The sequence below is a fragment of the Geotrypetes seraphini genome, chromosome 4 (genome assembly GCF_902459505.1).
Source record: "Geotrypetes seraphini chromosome 4, aGeoSer1.1, whole genome shotgun sequence".
Classification (NCBI taxonomy): Eukaryota; Metazoa; Chordata; class Amphibia; order Gymnophiona; family Dermophiidae; genus Geotrypetes; species Geotrypetes seraphini.
In genome coordinates this window covers 67393596-67417160 of record NC_047087.1, presented here as the reverse complement: position 1 = coordinate 67417160, position 23565 = coordinate 67393596, and the positions used below count along the sequence as shown (strand labels likewise).

General features: G+C 42.6%; 1 protein-coding gene across 4 annotated transcripts in view; it reads right to left on the bottom strand.

Moving 5' to 3' along the window:
* Positions 1–1796: 1796 nt before the first annotated feature.
* APP (amyloid beta precursor protein) overlaps positions 1797–23565 on the bottom strand; it is a 338242-nt gene continuing 316473 nt past the window's right edge. For 2 of the 4 annotated variants that reach the window (XM_033941037.1, XM_033941035.1), the window contains 4 exons: positions 21368–21421; positions 12526–12626; positions 9708–9854; positions 1797–2753 (listed from right to left, as the gene is read on the bottom strand). In XM_033941037.1, coding sequence (XP_033796928.1) covers positions 2652–2753; positions 9708–9854; positions 12526–12626; positions 21368–21421 — 404 coding nt within the window. In that variant the 3' untranslated portion in view covers positions 1797–2651. The remainder of the gene's footprint in view (positions 2754–9707; positions 9855–12525; positions 12627–21367; positions 21422–23565) is intronic. The other 2 variants (XM_033941038.1, XM_033941036.1) reach the window with 1 other exon arrangement.

Genomic DNA, 23565 nt, shown 5'->3' with positions numbered 1-23565 from the left:
CAGATCCCTAGATTTGAGAAAGCCATCATTTATCTCTCAAAATGAGCAACAAATTGATTTACATTTTAGGATCTTATGGATATTTGTGACTCGGAGTGGCCACTGTGCTAGTGGTGTATGAGGGACCTTGATCTGACACCAAACAATGTAAAACCAATTCCTGGACTTCCAAGAGTTGACATGATGAAATTTAAGAATATCAAATTCAAGTACAAAAAAAATCACAGTATAATAAAAACCAAACACATTGCTGAGAAGTAAAGTCAATTGCTGTAATCAGATGACCATTTGAACTCTTGGAAGTCCAGGAATTGGTTCCACATTGTTTGGTTTTGGACATTTGTGTTTTTGTGCTACCAAGGCCCATTGCTGTGGGTGTTAGGACCGTCCACGTGATGTTGACCACCCCACAGTGTGGTCTGACTCAGCATTGCTTTTTGTATATTCTAATGCTAGTCCTTGTGTTCCCAAAATACATATTCAAGCTGTCCCCAGTTAAGCAAATGATAGCTATTGTTACTACTTTCCCCCAACAAATCCTGCCCTATGAAATAAGGAAATTATCAAAGTTTTTGTAGAAGTCAGGCTTTTGCCACACCTTGATCTACCATGGGAACAAACAACCTGTGGAAGCCCCATACTACAGGTTACCGACTCAAGTGATAAATTGAAAATGCTGCTTGTCTGCCACCTCAGAAGTAGTGTTATTCAACTGCCCTGGGAATATCGCCATCAGCCTGATGTTCCTGGGCCACATCTTAAATGGACTGTGATACTGATAATCAGATACCTTCCACCCCTCGCCATACAATCCCTTCCAAATTTCTCCCCAACACTTATCCTCTTAAAGGAGCTCTCCTACACATCAATGCTTCCTGAATAGAAGACTCTCCAATTAAGGAGCCAATCCTCCAAGTGGAACATGTCTCATCCAGGTAGGCCCCAACCCCTCCTCCCCCAGTAAGGCTGCTGTCCACCAGTAGGTTCCCCCGGACCCATCTGAAGCTCTTCGTGGTATCTCATGGGTCCTGGGGAGGAGTGATCTTTAGTTGTTCCTGCCAAGAGAATGACACGGGGACAAATTTTTTCACGTCCCTGTGGGAACTCATTTTCCCATCCCATCCATGATAGTTCTATTCTTGTTCTTGCCTCCATTTCTGCAAGCTCCTCCTCATCTGCACAAACCTCAAACACTTTAAAATCATAAGTGTTCGAGGTTTGTGTGCTTACAGGAATGGGGCAGGGGCAGGGACAGCGACTAAACTCATGGGGACGGGATGGGGAAATTGAGCTCTTGTGGGGACGGGAACAAATTTGTCCCCATGTCATTCTCTATTCCTGCTCTCATCGGGATCCAAAATAGTGCCAGCAACCTCTAGTGGTAGTCTCATGGTATTATCGCTAGAGTTCATGTAAAACATGTGGAAGAAAAGTAAATAGTGATAGCTGATAAGAGACATTTAAATACTTCCAAAGTATAAATTCACAGAATATGGGCCTCTTTTAAAGGAAGCACTGAAAGAGAGGCCTTGACTAGGAAAGACAGGGAATAAACTCCAGAGTGATTGAAGAAACCATTTCTTTACAGAAAAGGAAGTGAACTCAAAGAATAGCCTCCCAGTGATGGTGATGGAGATAAACATAATGTTTACATTCAAGAAAACATAAGACAAACATAGAGGATTTCTGAAGGAGAGGAAGGCACTTTAAAGATGAGCTCTCAGTGTAAATAGGCTATTTCATCTTTCTCAAGGTTCTATGTTTCTGTTTATTCATAAAAATAAGTAAACAGAGCATCTGTTTTTCTTTAAATTTATTTATGTAACACAGTGTAGAAAGCTATCAGTTTGTAAGCAATGACTGTACAATCATCTTGCAGAAACTTTTTTTCTTTTTTTTTCTATTTTGTTTAAAGAATCCTGATCAATTTTCCCCCTGCAGACCATGTGTTTGACAGTGCTTAGCATTAACAGGACTCATTTCAAAGAGACAAGAATAGAGCTTTCAATGCCTACGGTGTGCACATAAAACAGGCACAAAGAAACAGATGTGTTTTCCCATGAATCTCTACATCACTACACACAGCAGAAGCAACAATCTGTACATTAACGAGACTGCAGAGAAAATGCAGGAAAATATGTTTTAAAAAATCTAGTTTAACTTTAAAATGCATAGTAATGAGAAAAAATATGCTCAAAGAAAAGCGGTTAAAATCCCACATACATAGCGAGCCAATCCCAAGCAAGGGTTAAAAGCATAGATTAGTTAGAACTTCAGTGTTTTTGTTTTGGAATTTTTTTTGACACATCACAAGAATAATATACAACTGGCTAAAGAACTACATGATAAATAATCAAGGAGGAGAATCTCTTCATGCAGTGATTAAATACAGCTAATTTCTTTATCGTACACAAAAAACATTGATTAGTTATGTGAAAAAACAGAAACGGGGGAGAGAATACGTTACTGAATTTCTTCAAGTTCAGGCATCTACTTGTTTTACAGCACAGCTGTCAAAAGGCGGTGAGGATGAATTAACTACTAAATCAGAGGGGTTATCTCCATATTATCTTCCTTGTATTTACAGATCTGACGCTCTACGGCCAACGGAGCAGTCTTCTATCGTCCAGTTCAAAAGCTGTGGTTTCGTTCTAGTTTTGCATCTGTTCGAAGAACTTGTATGTTGGGTTCTCATAACCATTCTGCTGCATCTTTGAGAGGTGACGCTCCTCTGGAGTTACGGCAGCATCCACCTAGGGCAGAACAAGGAATGTCAGCTTTTGTGCACCCTGAACTGCTGCTCGATGCGCGTCTTCATTAGAAGACAATGACTAGCTCTTGTCCTCAAAGGCTGGTATTAAACATGCTGGGGGCCCAGGGCAGAAATTTAGGCTGTATCTTCTTCAGATTTAGGCAGGTTTGGGGCCCGCCCTAGCACTGAGTCAAGGTCAACTGCCTTATTTGCAACCCCTTCTAACACTGGCCCTACTGTCCTGAGAACAATAAAAGCTCTGACTGTGAAGGAGGTGGCCGTGACTTAAACGAGATGATCAAGGGCACACCAGAAACAAGCAGCAAAATGTAGAAAATATTAGGAATAATAAAAATTTGTGCTAGGTAGTACTTAAGATGCGTAAAACAGAAAACCAAATATTAGCCTCTCTCTTTGAAAACTTAAATTACTTTTAAAATAGTCTACTGTGATGTTCTAAGCTAGGAAAAAATAGACTCAATGAGAAAACTTCTCTGGTTGGCACCCGCTGTTTCAGAGACTAGCTGCTCCATTTGTTGAAAGTATTTAAAGCTGATTAAAATGAAAGATGCTGTGAATAATCATCTAATTCTATTCAAGTGTTTTCTCGAAGATAAGGAAATGCAATAGCCTTAAATTCCAGAGGACCTAGCTATCTGGCAGTTTCATCCTAAGGCTAGGCACTTTCTGCACATTTTAAGTATTTAAATATATTCTCTGCCTTTAATCCTTACCATACCTATTCAATATAGTAAGTCTTCTCAGATTGACTACTTACTGTTTCAAAGAACTTACTTCTTTTAACATTAAGTAACCTCATAAATATATATTCTGTCTCAAATGACTTTGTTGCTTTTCTTTCAGCCAAGTCTAGTTTGTAAATGTATTGAATGTGGACCTCTGTGCAGCAAGCTGCTAGCGAGTCCACTCCTATAATATCTATGTGTTCTGCAAATACAGTAGAATCCCAATTAACTGGTACTCAAGCAACCAGCACTCTCACCCAAACGGCAAACAAACAAACAAAAAAAATGGTCCTCCCTCAAGCCCCCAAAGCAGCAGCAGTGGCAGTGGTTCTAAGCCGCGAACCCTCTCTCCCTTCTTCCAACCCCAAAGCAGCAACACAACCCCAGAGGAGGACTCGTTTTACAAAAAGTTGAGCTCAGAGATATAAAACTCTGAAGAGGGAGAGGAAACCCCCTCTTAGGGAAAGAGTTTATCTTCCAATCATTGCTTCATAATTGTGACAAACGAGCCCAACTCCAAGGTATGAAAGTTTTAACTATGTATATATCTCAGTGTGGATGCAATGTGCATTCAACAGGCTTTCAAAAAAGAATAAATATTCTGCATTCAGGTAAGCACTAAAGTTTTCAGCACTCATATAGTTAATTCTCAAAAAATACTTATCAGGGTCCCGACGCGGCCCCGTTTCGGTGTCTACTTCAGGAGACCCCGTCTGACAGAGTTGAATTGTACAACGAGTGATAGTCATAAAAAATTTTTAAACACAGGTTCTGAAATGCAAAAACAAAAGGTCAGAATGCAATGGGTATGGGCTGATACATTCAAAAAGCCACCAACCCACGCAAGTATACAATAAAGCTTCCAGCTGACTAACTGGAAGGGAGCACAAAAGTGTACATACCGTTCTGTTGTTGAAAAATTTCCGTGCTACACAGGACGCCCGTCCCCCACTGCGGTATTTAAACCGGAGAAAAGGCGGGAAAACAAAACGTAGCAGACGTGATGACGTCACTGTTAGCGTTCCTCTGATCATGTCTGGTACAAGCTAGGTATTTTCGCTCTGTATTTTTGCTTTGTTTTGTTTTGCATTGAAGCTTTTTGCTCTATACTGTTTTTAGCGCTAACAGTGACGTCATCACGTCTGCTACGTTTTGTTTTCCCGCCTTTTCTCCGGTTTAAATACCGCAGTGGGGGACGGGCGTCCTGTGTAGCACGGAAATTTTTCAACAACAGAACGGTATGTACACTTTTGTGCTCCCTTCCAGTTAGTCAGCTGGAAGCTTTATTGTATACTTGCGTGGGTTGGTGGCTTTTTGAATGTATCAGCCCATACCCATTGCATTCTGACCTTTTGTTTTTGCATTTCAGAACCTGTGTTTAAAAATTTTTTATGACTATCACTCGTTGTACAATTCAACTCTGTCAGACGGGGTCTCCTGAAGTAGACACCGAAACGGGGCCGCGTCGGGACCCTGATAAGTATTTTTTGAGAATTAACTATATGAGTGCTGAAAACTTTAGTGCTTACCTGAATGCAGAATATTTATTCTTTTTTGAAAGCCTGTTGAATGCACATTGCATCCACACTGAGATATATACATAGTTAAAACTTTCATACCTTGGAGTTGGGCTCGTTTGTCACAATTATGAAGCAATGATTGGAAGATAAACTCTTTCCCTAAGAGGGGGTTTCCTCTCCCTCTTCAGAGTTTTATATCTCTGAGCTCAACTTTTTGTAAAACGAGTCCTCCTCTGGGGTTGTGTTACTTTTACAGAGTCAGTCTGTTTTGTTTATAGCATAGTGCTTTTTCTGACTCTCAGTTACTTTGTTCCTGCTTGTAGTGGAAACCCCAAAGCAGCGGCAGTGGTCCTGAGCTGCAAACCCTCTCCCTCCAGTCCCAGAGCAGCAGAAGCAGTCCTGAGTGTTGAATCCCTCTCCCTCCCTCCAGCCGCAAAGCAGCAGAAGCAGTCCTGAGCCATGAACCCTTTCCCTTTCTCCAGCCTCAAAGCAGCAGCAGTCCCAAGCTATAAATCCCCCCCCCCTCCAGTCCCAAAGTAATGGCAGCGGTCCTGGGCTTCAACCCCCTCTCTCTCCAGTCCCAAAGCAGTGGCAGCGGTCCTGAGCCATAAACCCTCCCCTCCAGCCATGAAGCAGCAGCAGCGATTTTGAGCTGTGAATCCCCCTCCTTCTCTCCATCCCCAAAGCACCAGTAGTGACATCAATCCAGAGCCACAAATCCCCCTCCCTCCCTTCCTTACCCGAAGCAGCAGCAGTAGTGCTAAAAACAGGCTACTCGTGGTCAGCCCTGCAGGACCTTTCCTCTGACGTGTCACTTCCAACGTGGCAGGGGAAAGGCCCTGCCAGGGTTGGCCGCAAGCAGCCTCCTTACAGTGCTGCCTCTGCTTACCAGCTGCTGCTGCTTCAGTAAGTGAGGGGGGTCCAGGAGGCCAGAGCCACAAGGAGGGAGGGCAGACTTGGAGGGAGAAGAAGGACCAGAAGTGTGTGGGAGGGGAAAGGTCCAGCAGCTCCATCAGGATGCAGGAGAGGGAAGATGGATGGATGCTTAACCCATAAATAGGGGGAGAAGGGGAGGAGAGAAAGTGGGAGAGAAGGTGGGGAGAGAAAGTAACCCAGACCAAAGGGAGGAACAGATGCTGGACCTACAAGTGGGGGTGGAGGGATGATAGAGAGAGGAAGAGAGTGAGGTGGAAGGGAGACAAAAATACAATATTTTTTAGACTAACTCTCAAGCAACCAGAAACTACAGTTATCCGGCATCCACCAATCCCTATGGGCACTAGATAACTGAGAGTTTATTGTATTGCTTACCCTTAATGCGCTAGGGAGACCGGATTCCTAGAAGCTATACAGGACTGCTTCATGGATCAGCTTGTCAGAGAACCGATGAGAGGAAATGCCACTCTGGATCTAATCCTTAATGGGCTAAGAGGACCTGCAAAGGACGTGGAAATAGTGGGACCATTGGGAAACAGCGATCATAACATGATCAAGTTCAAAGTTGAAGTAGGAATACCAAAGGGAAAGAGAACCACAGCGACAACTTTTAACTTCAAGAAAGGAAACTATGAAGCAATGAGGGTAATGGTAAGGAAGAAACTCAGGAACAACACAAAGAAATGGCAGACTGTAGAGCAAGCCTTGTCTTTATTCAAGGACACGGTAAGCGAGGCACAAAATCGGTATATCCCCAGATTCAGAAAATGGTACAAAAAGACCTGTCGTGGATAACTAAAGAAGTGAAGAAAGCGATAGGGGATAAGAAGAATTCATTCAAGAAATGGAAAAAGGGCAAAACCGAGGAGAACTGGAATGAACATAGGAAGTATCAAAAAGAATGTCATCTTGTGGTTAGAAAAGCAAAAAGAGAATATGAAGAGAGGCTAGCCAGGGAAGCACGGAATTTCAAACCGTTCTTCAGATATGTTAAAGGGAAGCAGCTGCTAGGGAGGAGGTGGGACCGCTGGATGACGGAGATAGGAAGGGAGTGGTGCAGGAGGAGAAAGAAGTGGCAGAAAGACTAAACATGTTCTTTTCGTCAGTATTTACAAAAGAAGACACATCCAACTTACCGGAACCTGAACAAATCTTCAAAGGAGACCAAGCAGAGAAATTAACATCCATGGAAGTAAGCCTTGAGGACATACACAGGCAGATAGAAAAATTAAAATCTGACAAATCGCTGGGCCCGGACGGAATCTATCCTAGAGTATTGAAAGAACTAAAGGAGGAAATAGTGGAACTACTACAGCAGGTTTGTAATCTATCCCTGAAAACAGGCGTGATCCCAGAGGATTGGAAAATAGCCAATGTTACGCCCATCTTTAAAAAAGGGATCGAGAGGTGACCCGGGGAACTACAGACCGGTAAGTCTGACCTCGGTTCCGGGGAAAATGGCGGAAGCGCTGATAAAGATAGCATCGAGGAGCATCTAGAGAGGCATAAACTTATGAAAACAAGTCAACATGGCTTCTGCAAGGGAAGATCGTGCATGACGAACTTATTCCACTTCTTCGAAGGAATTAACAAACGGATGGACAAAGGGGACCCCATAGACATTGTATACTTAGACTTCCAAAAAGCCTTTGACAAGCTACCCCATGAACACCTACTTCAGAAACTAAAGAATCATGGGGTGGAAGTAGTGTACACATTGGTTGGCGGGCAAAAAGCAGAGGGTAGGAGTGAAGGGCCACTACTTGGACTGGAGGAAGGTCACGAGAGGTGTTCCGCAGGGGTCGGTGCTTGGACCACTGATCTAGAAACGGGGACGAAGAGCGAAGTAATAAAATTTGCAGATGACACCAAGCTATTCAATGGGGACTCAACAGGACTAAAGAGGACTGCGAAGATTTACAAAGGGACCTAAACAAACTAGGGGCGTGGGCGACGAGATGGCAGATGAAGTTCAATGTAGAGAAATGTAAAGTCTTACATGTAGGAAAAAGAAACCCGAGGTACAACTACACAATGGGAGGGCTGTTATTGAGTAAGAGTTCCCAAGAAAGGGACTTGGGGGTAATAGTGGACATGACAATGAAGCCATCGGCACAATGCACAGCGGCTGCTAAGAAAGCAAATAGAATGCTAGGAATAATCAAGAAGGGTATTACAAGCAGAACGAAAGAAGTTATCCTGCCGTTGTATCAGGTGATGGTGCGCCCACATCTGGAGTACTGCATCCAATATTGGTCGCCGTACCTAAGGAAGGATATGGCGATACTCGAGAGGGTTCAGAAGAGAGTGACGCTTTTGATAAAAGGTATGGAAAACCTTTCATACGCTGAAAGATTAAAGAGACTGGGGCTTTTTTCGCTGGAGAAGCGGAGATTTAGAGGGGATATGATAGAGACTTATAAGATCACGAAGGGCATAGAGAAAGTGGAGAGGGACAGATTCTTCAAACTTTCGACAACTAAAAGAACGAGAGGGCATTCTGAAAAATTAAAAGGGGACAGATTCAGAACCAATGCTAGGAAGTTCTTCTTCACCCAATGGGTGGTGGACACCTGGAACGCGCTTCCAGAGGGAGTGATAGGACAGGGTACGGTATTGGAGTTCAAGAAGGGATTGGACAATTTTCTGAAGGAAAAGGGGATAGAAGGGTATAGATAGAGGGCTAATATATAGGTCCTGGACCAGATGGGCTGCTGCGTGAGCGGGCTGCTGCGTGAGCGGACTGCTGGGCATGATGGACTTCAGGTCTGACCCAGCAGAAGCATATGTTCTTACACCAAAGTAGCAGAGGATGATGTTCTGAAAAATGTATGTTTTATGCCATGATGAATGGCTGTGTTCTGCAAACTTAATATAATATGTTGTGATGGACGGCCACATTCTGCCTCTTTTACTTACCTTTTACTAAGCCATAATTCATGGATACTTTCTCTAGACTTTACTTATCTCTCCTACAGCATCAGGGATGTATTCCACAAATTGTATTCACACTTTTGCTACACCAGGATAGATGTATTCTGCAAACTTTGTTATGATGGATGGATATGTTCTCCACCACTTACTTTTACTAAACTATAATGGATTCACTTTCTAATCTTTATTTGTCAAGATGGATAGATGCATTCTGCAAAGTTTATTTACTTCTAATACACCATTATGGATATGTTTCTTAAACTTTACTCACACTTTCACAATGTTATTATATCCTGCAAACTTTGCTATGATAGATGGATGTGCTCTCCACACTTCACTTAATTCTACTATACCACTGTATTCTGCAGACTTTACCTGCATTGATGGATAGATATGTTCTGCAAACTTTATGTGCCTCTACTACACCACTGTGTTCTGCAAACTTTACTTGTTAAGATAGATAGAAGTGTGTCCCTCAAACTTTACTTGTCATGATAGATGGATGTGATCTGCAAATTTTATTTACATCCACTATACTATTTTGTTCTTCAAATTTCACTTGCCATGGATAGATGAATTCAGCAAATTTTACTTACTTCTACTACATCATTGTGTTCTACAATCTTTACTTGCCATGATGGGTAGATGTTTTCTGCCAACAAAACTTTACTTGCTATTTACTTGCCATAATGGATGGAAGTATTCACAAACTTTGTTATGCTGGATGGATGTGTTCTCTACACTTCATTTGCTTCTACCACATGTTCTGATAACTTTACTTGCTATGACGAAAGGCTCTATTTTGCAAACTTTATTTACCTCTACTACCCCATGATGGATGGATGTATATTGCTTCTTCTTCAACATCACCAAAGTAATAACAATCACAGTTGCTATGACAACACCTCCCACCATTAGGCCAATGATTGCACCTTTGTTTGAACCCACTTCCTCAGCAAAGAATACCTACAAAACAAACACACATCAAAAGTAGAGAATAAAAGAACTGAATTTTCTATTTTCATAAGGAAGGTGAATATAAACTCACTGATATTATTATTTGCTTTATAATTATACAGAATTCATTCAGTTTTCCCTATCTCTCACCATACACCTTCTATTAGGTTTCCTTTAGCACTAGGGAAATGAGATGGTGCTTTTCCTCATAAGCATATGAATTTCTATAGCTAAAGTTCAGCTTTTTAATGCAAACGGTTGCTTATAAGATATATATTTTTTTAAAATGTGCCTGGCTTACCAACCCTCTTTTACTAAAGCCAGCAGTGTGGCCTGGCGCAATAAATGCTCCAATGCCCATAGGAACTGAATGGGCGACAGAGCATTTGCCATGCGCCTTTGTAAAAGAGGGCCTTAATGTTTAAAAAAAATTTCCTTTCAGCCTAATAATCTTGACAGACCAGTTTCTAACATCCTTTATTTAAGGAAAGTGATTAAGATATCCATATCTTTACAGATGCAGTTGAAGAGGGAGATTTTTTTGCATAAGTACAAATCTAGAATCACAAGACATGGTCGTTGTACTACTGGCAGATGATTTATTTTTTAGAGTTGAATTTTGATTAAATTTTGTAATCACAATTAATCGCATGATTAAAGTTATGTTATTTATTTATTTTTCCCCACTGCTGCAGTGGTGAAAAAAAAGAAAGAAATAAAATTCCTTTAACAAAGTGATTAAGAGAAGATTAGATTCTTACCTCGTTAATCTTTCCTATAAGGAGGGATAGGAGTCCTGACTAATAAGTAATTTCCATTTACTTGCGAGGATTGCACAAGTTGTCATCTACATTTTTCAACTCCTCCTCCTTGTGTCACTGGGCAATGCCCCATATCCTCAGTTCGTACCAAAGCAGTAGATCACCTCTAAAAGAGGAGAGATAGCAAGGAGGGCACAGAGAACTCCTCCAACAGCAACACCTGGGGGTGTGTGTACTGTCCTCTGTAGCTAAAGCCCGGCACAACATCTTATGGCAGGCATGTACTACAAAGGAATCTGCAGCTGCCACTTTTAGTCCCAAACTGCCTTTTGAGAACCAAGCCCACCTTGCGATCCTGAGGATCCTTCATTATTACTCCTCCCTCACTAAAGAGTGAAGTTGGCTTAGTGACTTGTGTCACTAGTCAATCCACCATAGGCAAAATAAAAAGCTGCTGGAATTCAAAAGCCAATGGGTACAACTCTGTCATAGCCTTGGGTTTTAGCCAGGTACCAGTGACCTGGATTGGCCACCGTGAGAACAGGCTATACTGGGCTTGATGGACCATTGGTCTGACCCAGTAAGGCTATTCTTATGTTCTTATGTCCTCTAGTACTTCCCAGTGCTCTGTCAGCATCACAGCTATCTCAGGGTGTGATGGAAAAAATCTGGAATAGGACTTAATGGCTGCTCATAAGAGAAAATTGATCATTGGAAGACTGCGGGAGATCCAAATTTAATTCCCACAAACATACTGTAATGACTTCCAGCAGGTCTGTTGGCTTGAAACAGGGCTGCCACAGACTATTGGCTACTATAGCCCACCTTAGCCCCACAATCCTTTAACCATGAGGATTCACTCTGTGGCAATATAGGCATGGAGCCTGACTTGCAGTCTTCCCAGTCCTTTTGAATCTGGATCTCTGGTTCCAGCAGTAAAGCTTTCAGCTGAGAAACTGCACAACCACTGGCAAATTTCCAGACTGTGCAGAGGACCCATAAATTTTGAACATCAGCTCACAAGATCAGAGTCAAAATCCTGCACTGAATCTCTGGAGGACCTCTGCAGGGGACCTTCTTGTCTCCTCATGGATTCAGAGGTGTCTGTGCACTTGCAGTTCACCGACAATGCCAAGTCGCAATTCAAGGGCTCAAGAAGGGATTTTTGACTCAATGAGCATCCTATGACTTCAAGGCCCTGGAGGGACTAGAGAGAGCTAAACCCAGCACCCACAGCACATGGAACATGTACACTCCTCAGCCAACTATCCAGCACAAAGCTGGCATGATGCAGGGGTAGAAAGGTCAGGGGAGTCCTTAAAACTCAATTACTAGCAAAATCGAGGTGTTTTGAGGCAGAGAAAGGCTTTTAAAATAAAATCATGAAATTCAAGATGGCCACTGCATTAGCAGCATTTTAGCACCTATAAAATGCAAAATGCAAAGTTAGGAAATTCAGAAAATAGGATTTTAGAGGTGGAGAACCTTATAGGGAGCCCCAGATACCTTTAAAACTGCACTTTGAAGACAACCCTCCCCCCCCCGATGTCTCTCATAGACAGTAATGCATTGTATGTACTCCCATCCACTTTCCAAAAGAAATCACATGATGTGACAAAGACTAGCAAACGTTCTCTTGTATAAGCCCACACTCTGAAACACATCCTCAGAAAGGCTTTGCCCTCTGGCCATAATTACCCCAATGGTGTGTACCCCACTAACTGTTTACATTGTCCCTTTGTTGTGCCACTTTATTGGCACACTTGTGATGGCCCACCACAGTCCTTCCAGTGTTTAAGCATAAGTTATAGGGCAACTGACTGCTATTTATAATAGCCAGCTTAGAATTTCCATACTGAGAGCCATATAGAAATTCATCGTAAATATAACATTTGAAAAGCTGAGGCTCCATCACTTACCAGTTTCTGATGATGTACCTCATAGGAGGAATCATGGTGGAATTCAGTATCCATTTTTACATCAGAAATCTCTGCTGTTTTCATATTAGTCAGGCCTGAACCTGCATGATACAAGAAAAAAAATTGGCAGAGTTAATCAGGCCCCAGATATACTGTCTGCACAGGAAACCAAAAGCTACACAGTGCTTATGTGTAGAAATTCCTAGACTCAGCTAAGAGAAGGCAATGAGATTCTCTAATTATTTATTCCTCTGAATTTAGATGATACATGGTACACTGAAAGTGAAGCTCAAAATCAAATCAAATCAGGTCAAAAAAAGTATAAATTCCTTTCCTGGTTTGCTTTCTGATTGGGTAATCGGAGCCCAATCTAACAGAATATCACACAGAAGGTGGGCTCTGGCCATATCATACTGCAAATGGAGAAATAAGGAAAAAGCAGAAGAATGCCGAGGATAAATCCTTGCTCTTATGTTTAAATATTATTCCCCCAAAGGGGGCGCTAGTGAGCTTCAGCGAAAATGGCAGCCTGAATTTGAGCTCCGGCCGAACACTGCTATAAAATCAAGAATACACGATATTAACATCAGACATCTTTTTTTTTCAAAACTATACTGTGAGTGCTGGTCACCACCCTGATCGCTTGACGAAAGATGTCAGCTACTAAAGGTGGTAAGCGTACAAAAATCGATCCTCCTTCACTTGCTAAACCACAGACCTCTTAGACAGATGAAGCACCGCTGACTGTCTTATTAGAGGAAAACCATGCCCTGAAAGATATGCTTTCAGAAACTAACACTAATATTGAGGATATTAAGCAGGATGTGTCCATTATGAAAACTGACATACTGCATTTTCATGCCCGAGTGGAGTCACTTGAGCTCAAACAACGTGCTACGGACGAGAATGCTAAAGACTTACAGCGCCATTTTAAACGCGTGGTGCAACTCGAGAAGGACCTGGATGAGGCGAATAATAGGGCCCGTAAACGGAACATTCGTATTCTTGGATTATCGGAGGGTCGGGAGGGTCAAAACCTCATAAAATTTCTTCAAGATACTATCCCCACCTTGCTGGATATCACCCTCGTTCATCCCCTGGAGATCGAAGCGGCCCATCGTATCAGCTCTCAGCATGCTCCACGTGAGAACTTCCCCCATCCGATAATAATGAGTCTACTACGCTTCAATCAAACCATTGAGATTATGCAGAAGGCTAAGCTGAAGGCGCCGTTAAAGTTCGAAGGAAGAAATTTGGTGTTCGTTCCTGACCTTAGTAAGACTTCTGCACGCCTGCGGAAGCAGTTACTTGAATACCGACCTCGTCTTAAAGCCCTCAATGCCCGCTGCATTTTCTACCTCCTATCTTCTATCATGCTATCCCGCTATTATCTCTTGCCTCTTGCTGGAATTTCTCTTTTATATTGCTTTCCCTACTGTCACAGGAATTATACCTATGCTTATCAGTGTATTCATCTGAATGTATTGATATTTGCCGTTGCTTGTTCCGGTTGCAGTGTTTGCCGTTGCTTGTTCCGGTTTGTTGTTTTCTCTTCACTCACTGACCTGTTGGTCTTCTCCTTACACCGCATAGTTTTCATTCGGTGTGGGGAGCTTATATTATACAGAAGTGCTATTTTTCTTTTAATACTATGCACAGTGTATATTTTCAAAATACTTTACTACTCTGATGCCTCTTAAATGTGTATCCCTTAATGTCAAAGGATTAAATAATCCTTTGAAACAGGTCAAAATACTTCAGTACCTATCCCAGTTGCACCCGGATGTTGCCCTCTTGCAAGAAACGCACCTTGATACTTCGGAAGCTCCCAAACTCCTTTGTAACTGGGCTTTACCCCCTTTCTTTTCCCCTGCTAAAGACAGGAAGAATGGGGTTGTCATACTTATTAAGAAACATCCAGATATATTGGTGATTGATCAAGCCTGTGACACTGAAGGTAAATGGGTGAGAGTTACAATCACCCACCGCCACTCGTCTCTAGCTATATTTAACATCTATGGCCCAAACAAAGACTGCCCTGATTTTTTTTATGAACTGGCAAACTCTATTACCACCATGGGTGAGCTCCCATCTCTCATTGGGGGGGACTTTAATCTTGCTTTAGGACACCCCTATTGGATAGGCAATCTTCTGCCCCACACAAGACGACTAAGGCCTGGCTGGCTCTGCTGGACATTATGCAACACCTGAACCTCTGTGACCCCTGGAGAGCTCTGCATTCAACTTCACACACTTTTACCTTTTTTTCACCACCGCATTCGTCCTTCTCGAGACTTGATTATTTCTTGACCTCAGCCTCACTCCTGCCTAGTGTTACCAAAGCAGACATTCATCCAATACTCGTGTCAGATCATGCCCTGATCAGCCTTGACCTTACTCTGATGAATCTTTCCACTCCGAAACCCTGTTGGAGATTCGACTCTACATTACTTAATGATCCTGACTTTGTGGTATATATTGAACGACATATACAGGACTTTCTCCACTTTAATACTGTAGACCAAAATGTCAGTTTGAAAGTGGCCCCCACAATATTAGGTGGTAGGGGTTAAGTGAAAGGCGTACTGACAAACGCCAGGTCCCAGGTTCAGTTCCTTCACAGATGACTCACCAGGAAGTAGAATAATAGACACGACCAGAGGTGATTGCATAAAGAATATATTATAGAAATAGTCTTACAGAAAAGTAATATTTATAAGCATTACAATTAAGCAGAGAGCATTACACTTAAGCAGAGAGCAAGCAGTCTCACTGCCTTACAGAGGTCAGAGGCAGAGAGGGACATAGAAGCTTGTAGTTCTAGGAAGCTTCATGTTAGATAAATAAAGGGAAGTATAGAAAAAGAGAGCGATATTGATAGCTGCATAGAAAAAGAGAGAGAGAGAGAGAGAGAGCCATGTGTGTTGCAGAGAGCAGGCTTTTATACCTTGGAATCTTATTCTGAATAGAGAAAATATTGTATCTCCCAGTATCTTTCTGTTTAGAACTTGCAAACTGTTTGAGACAATGGTCAATTTAATAGACAAAGGAGGGTGAGAAACCTGATGGGATTAAGTCTCTGGCTTGATCTGTGCACCATTATCCTAAGCACCCTCTTAATCAGGCATTAACACCTTTTAGCTAGCCATGATTCAATCGGGGCTACTTGAATCAATCAGGGCTACTGCACACAGAGTCTATCTGCATTCCCATGCCAGAGTTAGATTGATATAATCTCCCAGAGGCCTCTAGGCTGACACAAACTTCTTGGACTACTTTCTGGGATGTGCTTAAAGCATACTTGCGTGGTGTAATTATATCATATAAATCCAGGAAGAACAAACTCGCCTCACAGCATCACTCTACTATGGAATCTGAGATATCATCTCTTGAATTACTTTTTTGCCAGGACTCGTCCAACTCTGCTCTCCGTGCTCAACTGGAGAAGTGTCGTCTCCAGTATAATGCTCTGCTGGCTCTTACTGCAGGGAAAACGCTGTTCATGAGGGATGCGACATATTATGCTGAGCACGATGACTCTGGTCACTTACTGGCGAGTTACTTAAAATCTCAATCGGGCAGGACCATTACATCATCAATAAAATCTAAGGAAGGCGCTGTACTTACCTCCAGAGCTGACATATTGGCTAGATTTCATGATTATTACCAAGAGCTATATACTTCACAATCTCCTGCTTTTGCAGATATTGATGCTTTTTTTGACAATCTTACTTGTCCTGGTCTTTCTGCTGCAGACAATGAGATGTTCTGTTCACCCATCGACGAGGCTGAAATCGCTGTAGCGCTTGCAGGCATGGCCAAGAAGAAAACCCCCGGCCCGGACGGCTTTCCAGTAGAATTTTATGTCGCTTTTCAGCCACTCTTTCTTCCATTGTTAAGGGGCCTTTTTGAGCATCTGGTACAGTCTCGTGCAGCCAGTGGCTCCTTCACTGAAGCAGTGATTGTGGTTCTACCTAAAGCCGGTAAAGATAAACAACAAGTTCAGAGCTACCGATCTTTATCCATGATAAACGTAGATGCCAAGCTCTATGCGAAGCTTCTTGCTGGGAGACTACAAACGCTTCTCCCTCGGCTGATCTCTGCAGAACAAACCGGCTTCATGCAAGGACGTCTTTCACATGACAATACAAGACTCTTCTTTGATGTCCTCAAGAGAGTGGAAACTCTGGATGCGCCTTACCTTGCTGTTGGTCTTGACGCTGAAAAGGCCTTTGATAGAGTCGAGTGGTCTTTTCTATTCCATGCCTTACAGCGTTTTGGATTTTCGGCCTCTGCTATCAATATGATAAAAATCTTATATACTTCTCCATCAACTAAGATTCTGATCAACAATCATCGGCCCCTTTTCAACCTGGCCGTGGTACTCGCCAAGGATGTCCATTATCCCCGTTGCTTTTCAACATCGCGCTGGAGCCACTTCTACTATGTATTAAAAACAATACCAACATCAGGGGAGTGTTTGTTGGCCAGCTTGAAGTTAAATACTCGGCCTACGCTGATGATATCTTGCTTTACACCACCCCTGACTCTTTGTCTCACATTCTGGAAACCATCAATACTTTTGCATCTGCTTCTGGCTATAAACTAAATCAATCTAAGTCTGAAATTATGCCTCTTAATCATCCTGAGGTTAAACATGATCTACGCCACTATGATTTCACTTGGTCTGATACCACCTTGAAGTACCTAGGCATCTACTTTTCACCTACAATTGATGAAACTGTTTCCCTTAATGCCAACAAAATTATCCTTATGGTTAAAGATCTTCTGTTGCGATGGACTTCCCTGCGTCTCTCGTGGTGGGGTCGCCTGAGTACCATAAAGATGATGATTGCTCCCAAGGTCATCTATTTCCTGAACATGATACCTATACTATTCCCCAGTGCTTTATACGCAACTGTTGAGAAAACTCTTGCTACCTTCCTATGGCGCTTTAAACCACCGAGAATAGCGCTGAACAAACTAAAAGCTAATAAGGAATGTGGGGGAGTCAATTTTCCAGACTTTCATTCTTACCATCTTGCCTTCATTATGCAGCAAACTTCTTACTGGTTTCTACCTACTTCTACTGCTTACTTACCGATTTGGCTTTCCTGGGAGTCATTTAGCCTGGTGGACCAGCCTCTGCATTTCTTGCCTTTTCAACATTTTCCTAAGACTGCGAATCCAATCTTCCATAGTGCAAAAACTGTGGTTGCTTTGCTGGAGAAACATCTGACGCATTCCTGGGGTTCCACTATGGAACAACACTGCCTTTCGAATCCACGATGAGCCTATACGTTGGACTGAGTGGCTGAAGTCTGGTATATGGACTTTTCAAGATCTCCGTGATGATACTTCCTGGTTGTCATTTCAACAGCTTCAGACACGTTATCACCTTGCTCATACTCAACACTTTCGCTGGATTCAATTGATTCACTGCTTATCTTCCTACCTGCGCACTTCTCCTCTCACCGCTGATTCTCCTGATTTATTATCCAAGTGCTCTCAATTACATGCTACCAAGGTTTGTGCGTCCAAGTGGTATCGATGGTTGCAGATTGAACTTTTTCACCACCCTTTGGGCACGGAACACACTTGGGAATTTGATTTCCAGATTTCCCCCTTGTCAGAAGGCTGGAAACATGTGTGGCTCTACTCGACCCGCTCCTCTTGTTCTTCATCTTTGAAGCAATCTATGTATTTTGTGCTACATAGGGCGATTTGGACTCCGCACAAAGTGTCTCACTTCAAATCCTCTGAGACTGGAGCTTGCTGGTCATGTACAAAGGAAAAGGGTACTTTCTTGCATCAACTATTCCAGTGTCCTTTGATTCAACCATTTTGGCTTTCCATCTGGAAAAAACTGTGTGAGATCTTTTCTATAGCTATTCCAATTACACCTGCCATTGTTGTGCTTGGCTCACACATTCTAGGTCAAGACTTGTCGGATGCAGACTCCAAACTATTTAATCTGCTGCTGCATTTGGCCATTAAGTTGGTTCTACAGAATTGGAAGAATGTTTCAGCGGTGACCTACTCCATGTGGTGGAATACGATTTGTGTCACAGCTAAATATGAGAGAGCTGCTGCCCTTAAAAACAAAACCTTGCACTCTTTTGAACATACTTGGCAGCTCTTACTGGATGTTTCTTTACCCCCTCATGAATAACTGAGTTGTTGATACATTTTTGGGTTATTATATTATCTACTGTCATTTCAATTTAATACAAATGTCTTTTTTTTTCTATCTCCTTTGTCTGGTGCTGTGCGTCTGATTTGGCTTTATTGCACTTCTGTATTCTCCTTTTATTGTTATTATCCTTTGCTGTTTTTCTTGTATTTTACTTGCAAACAGAATAAAAATTATTGAACTTTAAATATTATTCCCCCTCCCCTCCAATATTCTGGTATTGAAGGCTTTGCACTACTGCAGTGGTCCCCAACCCTGTCCTGGAGGACCACCAGCCAGTCAGGTTTTCGAGATAGCCCTAATGAATATGCATGAGAGATATTTGTATATAATGGAGGTGACAGGCATGCAAATCTACACCATGCATATTCATTAGGGCTATCCTGAAAACCTGACTGGCTGGTGGTCCTTCAGGACAGGGTTGGGACTACTGCACTCTACATTCAAACAGGAATCACTGTGTTTTGCTTCAAAAGAAATTTTTTTTATTCTGCTCCACAATGAAAGGCTTTGGGATCATAAGGACCATATCTGACCTGCCACATGAATACCATTAATAGTGGTGGTGATCTTGAACTTGATTCCATATTTGAGCTCAAGGGAAGTAATAATACAGGTATAGTAAGAATTCCCTGCTCTCAAAGACTGGCATTCTAAGGGGTCATTTTACAAAAGCTTAGTGCATGCCAACAGAATTAGTGCATGGTAAATGCTAAGAAGTCCATTTTATACCTAACGTATGGAGGGGCATAATAAAAAAAACGTCTAAGTCCCCTGTTGGCCTAAATCAGTAGAAGTTGGCCTACCTGCATGTTCAGCAATCTACTGGCACAGACTTCTACGTCTATCCCTACGCTACATTCCCAACCACAAAATTGCCCAAGTCCCAAACACCCAAACCCAGACCTTTTAGGTGAAAGAGGAGCCAGTCCTTTGCCTTAAAGCAGGATTCTGTAACCGGCGTCTGTCAAAAAACAACACCGGTTACAGAATTCTATAATTGGCCCACCCCCCACTGCAATGATCGCACAGCGATCCCCTCCCTCCTAACAAAACCCCGAACCGGCAGAAGGGATCCCAAGCTCGTCTACCGAAGATGGCACCCCCCAAACAGCACGCTCCCCTCCACAAATACCGGCAGGAGGGAACCCAGGCCCTCCTGCCGAGGTGCACCCCGACACACCCCCTCGAATAACCCCGAAACTTCCATCCTCTGACAACACAGGCAGGAGGGATCCCATGTCCTCCTGCTGAGGCGCACTCCTGGAAGGCCCTCTTCCCTCGACAACACCGGCAAGAGGAAGCCCAAGCCCTCCTGCTGAAGGTGCACCCCCCCCCCACCCCGTGAATCCCCCAAATGGCCCCTCCACTACCCGGCCCCCCTTGCTTACCTTAACGTTGGCCGGACGAGTCCCCAGTCTGGTAATATGGCAGGCCCACCATCCTTAATGCTAATAATTGTGTACTAATTAAGACCTATGCGCCCAAATCCCAGAGCACAACCCAAAAGAGGTCATGGTCAAGGGAGATGCATTGGCATTCTTAAAATTTGTGTGCAGTGTTATAGAATACTGTGGATATGGGCCCAAATTTAGTGTCAGGAATTACACCTGGTTTTCAGCAGGCATAAAAGTCCTGCAAGGGCAAATTCTATAAGAAGCGCCCAAAAGTCAGGAGCTGAAATGGGCACCGTTCAGCGCGATTCAAGTAAAATTGGGTGCTGTTTAGTGAATCATGCTGAGCGGCACCTATTTTGGAGGTGCCCAATAAATAGGCCAGCTCCAGGCACAACTAAAAGTTAGGCAGCCGTACGAGCGCTTAAGCACGCTTAAGAGGAGTGATTCTGTAACAAGGCACCTAACATAAAGCCACACCCACGCCTAACATGCATAGCGCCTATTTTTTTGAAGGCCGCCTCAATTTTTTGAAGCGCCTTGTTGCAGAATCGCTCTTTCTTGATAGGTGCCTGAGTTTCAATTATTGCTGATTAAAAAGCTTAATTGAGTTTGTTACTCAATTTAGATAGGCGCCTCCGAAATAGGTGCCTAACATTAGGCGCCGGTTACAGAATTTGGGCCTTAGTGTTATTCTATAACAGACACTCATCTTTGACAACAATTTTTTTTTCAGCACTGAATTTTGAGTGCCATTTAATGAATCTAGCCCTTAGTGTAAAGTTGGGCACCCAACTTTATAGACTTGAGGTTAGAGACTGTAAATGGCAAAATGTTTTGTGAAGGGGTAGAGGGTGAGAAAGGATATGAAACATAAATCAGGTCAGCATAATATACACAAGTACTATAGACATTGCCTCACCCATGAAATCAGGTTACATCATCTTTTATTCATTCAAGATAACATTATTTTCACTGGAAGGCTGCCAAGTCATTAATTTTTACCTCTTAAACACATTTGTTTGGAAATGGCACAAGAATAAAGCTATGTATCTAGGTGACGTCAATCCCTCAAGGCTCTGCTAATGTTCATGTTATTAGGAATATGTTTCTCTCCTGTAACATGGAGGTTAGTCTGATCTCCAACAACATAGTTTAAGAAAGGCTTGTAGCAGAAAATGAGGGATCACACATAGCTTAAGCGTAATGTGAGACATGGAGCGAGCGGCCGATAAAAGCCAAGCAAGTTATATACCTGGTCGTGTGGTCAGTCCTCTATCAGCTGCGGGGCGGGCATCAACTGGTTCAACTAGCACATGCGAACAAAAAGTAGATGAAAGAAACAAACAGAACAGACTTAAATTACAACATATCATTAGTTGGAAAAGTGCAGAAGAGACATACAAAGGAAGAGGAGTTGCAGGAAAATTATATATCAGAGCGCGCAAATGGCTTCTTTGTGTGTGTTATAATCCAAACTGCAGTAACTGGAAACAGTTTGCAACAAAGAAATCAGCCATGACTTAACAACTTTGGGAGGGCTCCACCAGGTTTCCAGGAAACCTGAATGGCATGGTCATGGTTAAAAAAAAAATTTTGAAACAGATGTTTTGGCTAGTTTTGATTGCTGAGCGGATTATTAGAAAGCACAATGTGGCTCACCTATAACAAATATTTCTATAGACCAGTGTTTTTCATTGCAAGGCCCAGGAGCCAATGGTGTCCCCTAGAGACTTCTGTGGCGGCCCTCCTGACTATTCTGGCTGCTTTTCTGCTACTCTTTTGTCTCTCTAACCAAGCTCATGACACAAAGGGGAAAGTGGATGGAAGGAAAAGCCACATGCTCGAAGGAGAAAACATTTCTCAGTAGAAGAAGAAAATGCATTTGGTAATGCCTACCTCCTTCAAGATACACATAATAAAAAGTTTGAAGGGAGGCTGGTGGGGTAGATGCCATTGGCACACACTGGTCAGTAGTGTCATAGCCTCAAATGGGAAGATATTTGCCGGCTCTACTTCAGCTCATTTGGCTCCAAAGTGGCTATGGCTTAAAATTTAATGAAGACCACTGCCATAGACAGTAAAATTGATCAGGCACAAAGTAGGTGACGTCAACTCAGCATTAGGATGGAACTGCTCTTCCACAGCTCAGAATATTAAGTTCTCAGCATGTGTGGCCTGTCCCATACCCAGTAGTCTCCTCAGCTCATCAGTTACTTCCAAAGCTTAAATTAATAGGCTGTTCCCAGGAAGGTAGGAAGGATTGTGCCTGATTAATTCTGCTAGCTACAGAAAACAATTATACAGTAGGTGAGCAACATTGCTTTTTTCATAGATAAGCAGGACTGAGGCAGGCAAACTGTTTGCATTTTTCACAATTTTGAAAGCAGCTCACGCTGACAGAATGTAAGATTTGCTAGCTCAAAGGGGAGAAACGTGGCTAGAACAGCTTGACCAAAGGAAATATTTTTCACTGAAGCTTGGCCCAGGCAGGAGTGTGTGGCATAGTGGTTAGAGCTACAGCTTCAGCACCCTAAGGATGTGGGTTCAAGCCCCCTGTGATCCTGGACAAGTCATTTAATCCTCCACAGCCCCAGGTACATTAGATAAATTGTGAGCCTACCGGGACAGATAGGGGAAAATGCTTGAAATACCTGTATGTAAACCACCATGATTGTGGCTGTATAACTACAAAAAGGCAGTATACAAGTCCCCAATCCCTTAATGTAAAGGGAAAATATAAAATGAGGACTATATTTCTGCTTTGCAGATGGTAACAAGTATGCAGGGCTACAGTGCCTATAGCAACTCTGATTTGATGAGAAGAGTATCCACTGAAGCTGAGAAGAGTATCCACTTGACCCGTATAGGTCGTCCAAAGTTGGGTGTGCAATTTTGGGCATGGATTGCATGTCTGTGACTAAATTTCAGTACCAGTACTACAATGGTGCCAAGGTTTTTTAACAGATGATACAGAGTACTAAAAGATGGATCATACTCCAACTACTGGATTTCACCAAGCGGTGCATCACAAGGATCTTCTATTTCACCGCTACTATGTTAACATCTTTATGACTACTCTTAAATCAACTGATCTGAGACCTGGAGAATGGCTTTTTTCCTATGCAGACAATATATTTCTAGTAATCCTTGCGAACATGAACCTTGCAAATATGGCTGCCTAGTTGTCTAGAGTATTAGCTAGAGGTTGATGTATGCATGAGATTGATTTGCTCCATGGTATGCAAATCATTTTAATGCATATTCATTGTGGATATCCTGAAAACTTGACTGGCAAAGGGCTACTCCAGGATTGACTTGAGAAACACAGCTAGTGTATAATGGTTGGCAAGATCTCATCCCAAATTAAATACAGAAAAAAACCCCAAACTATTATGGTTTGGACAACACATACACTTAATCCAACCCATTATTAGACTAGAAACAGAGCTA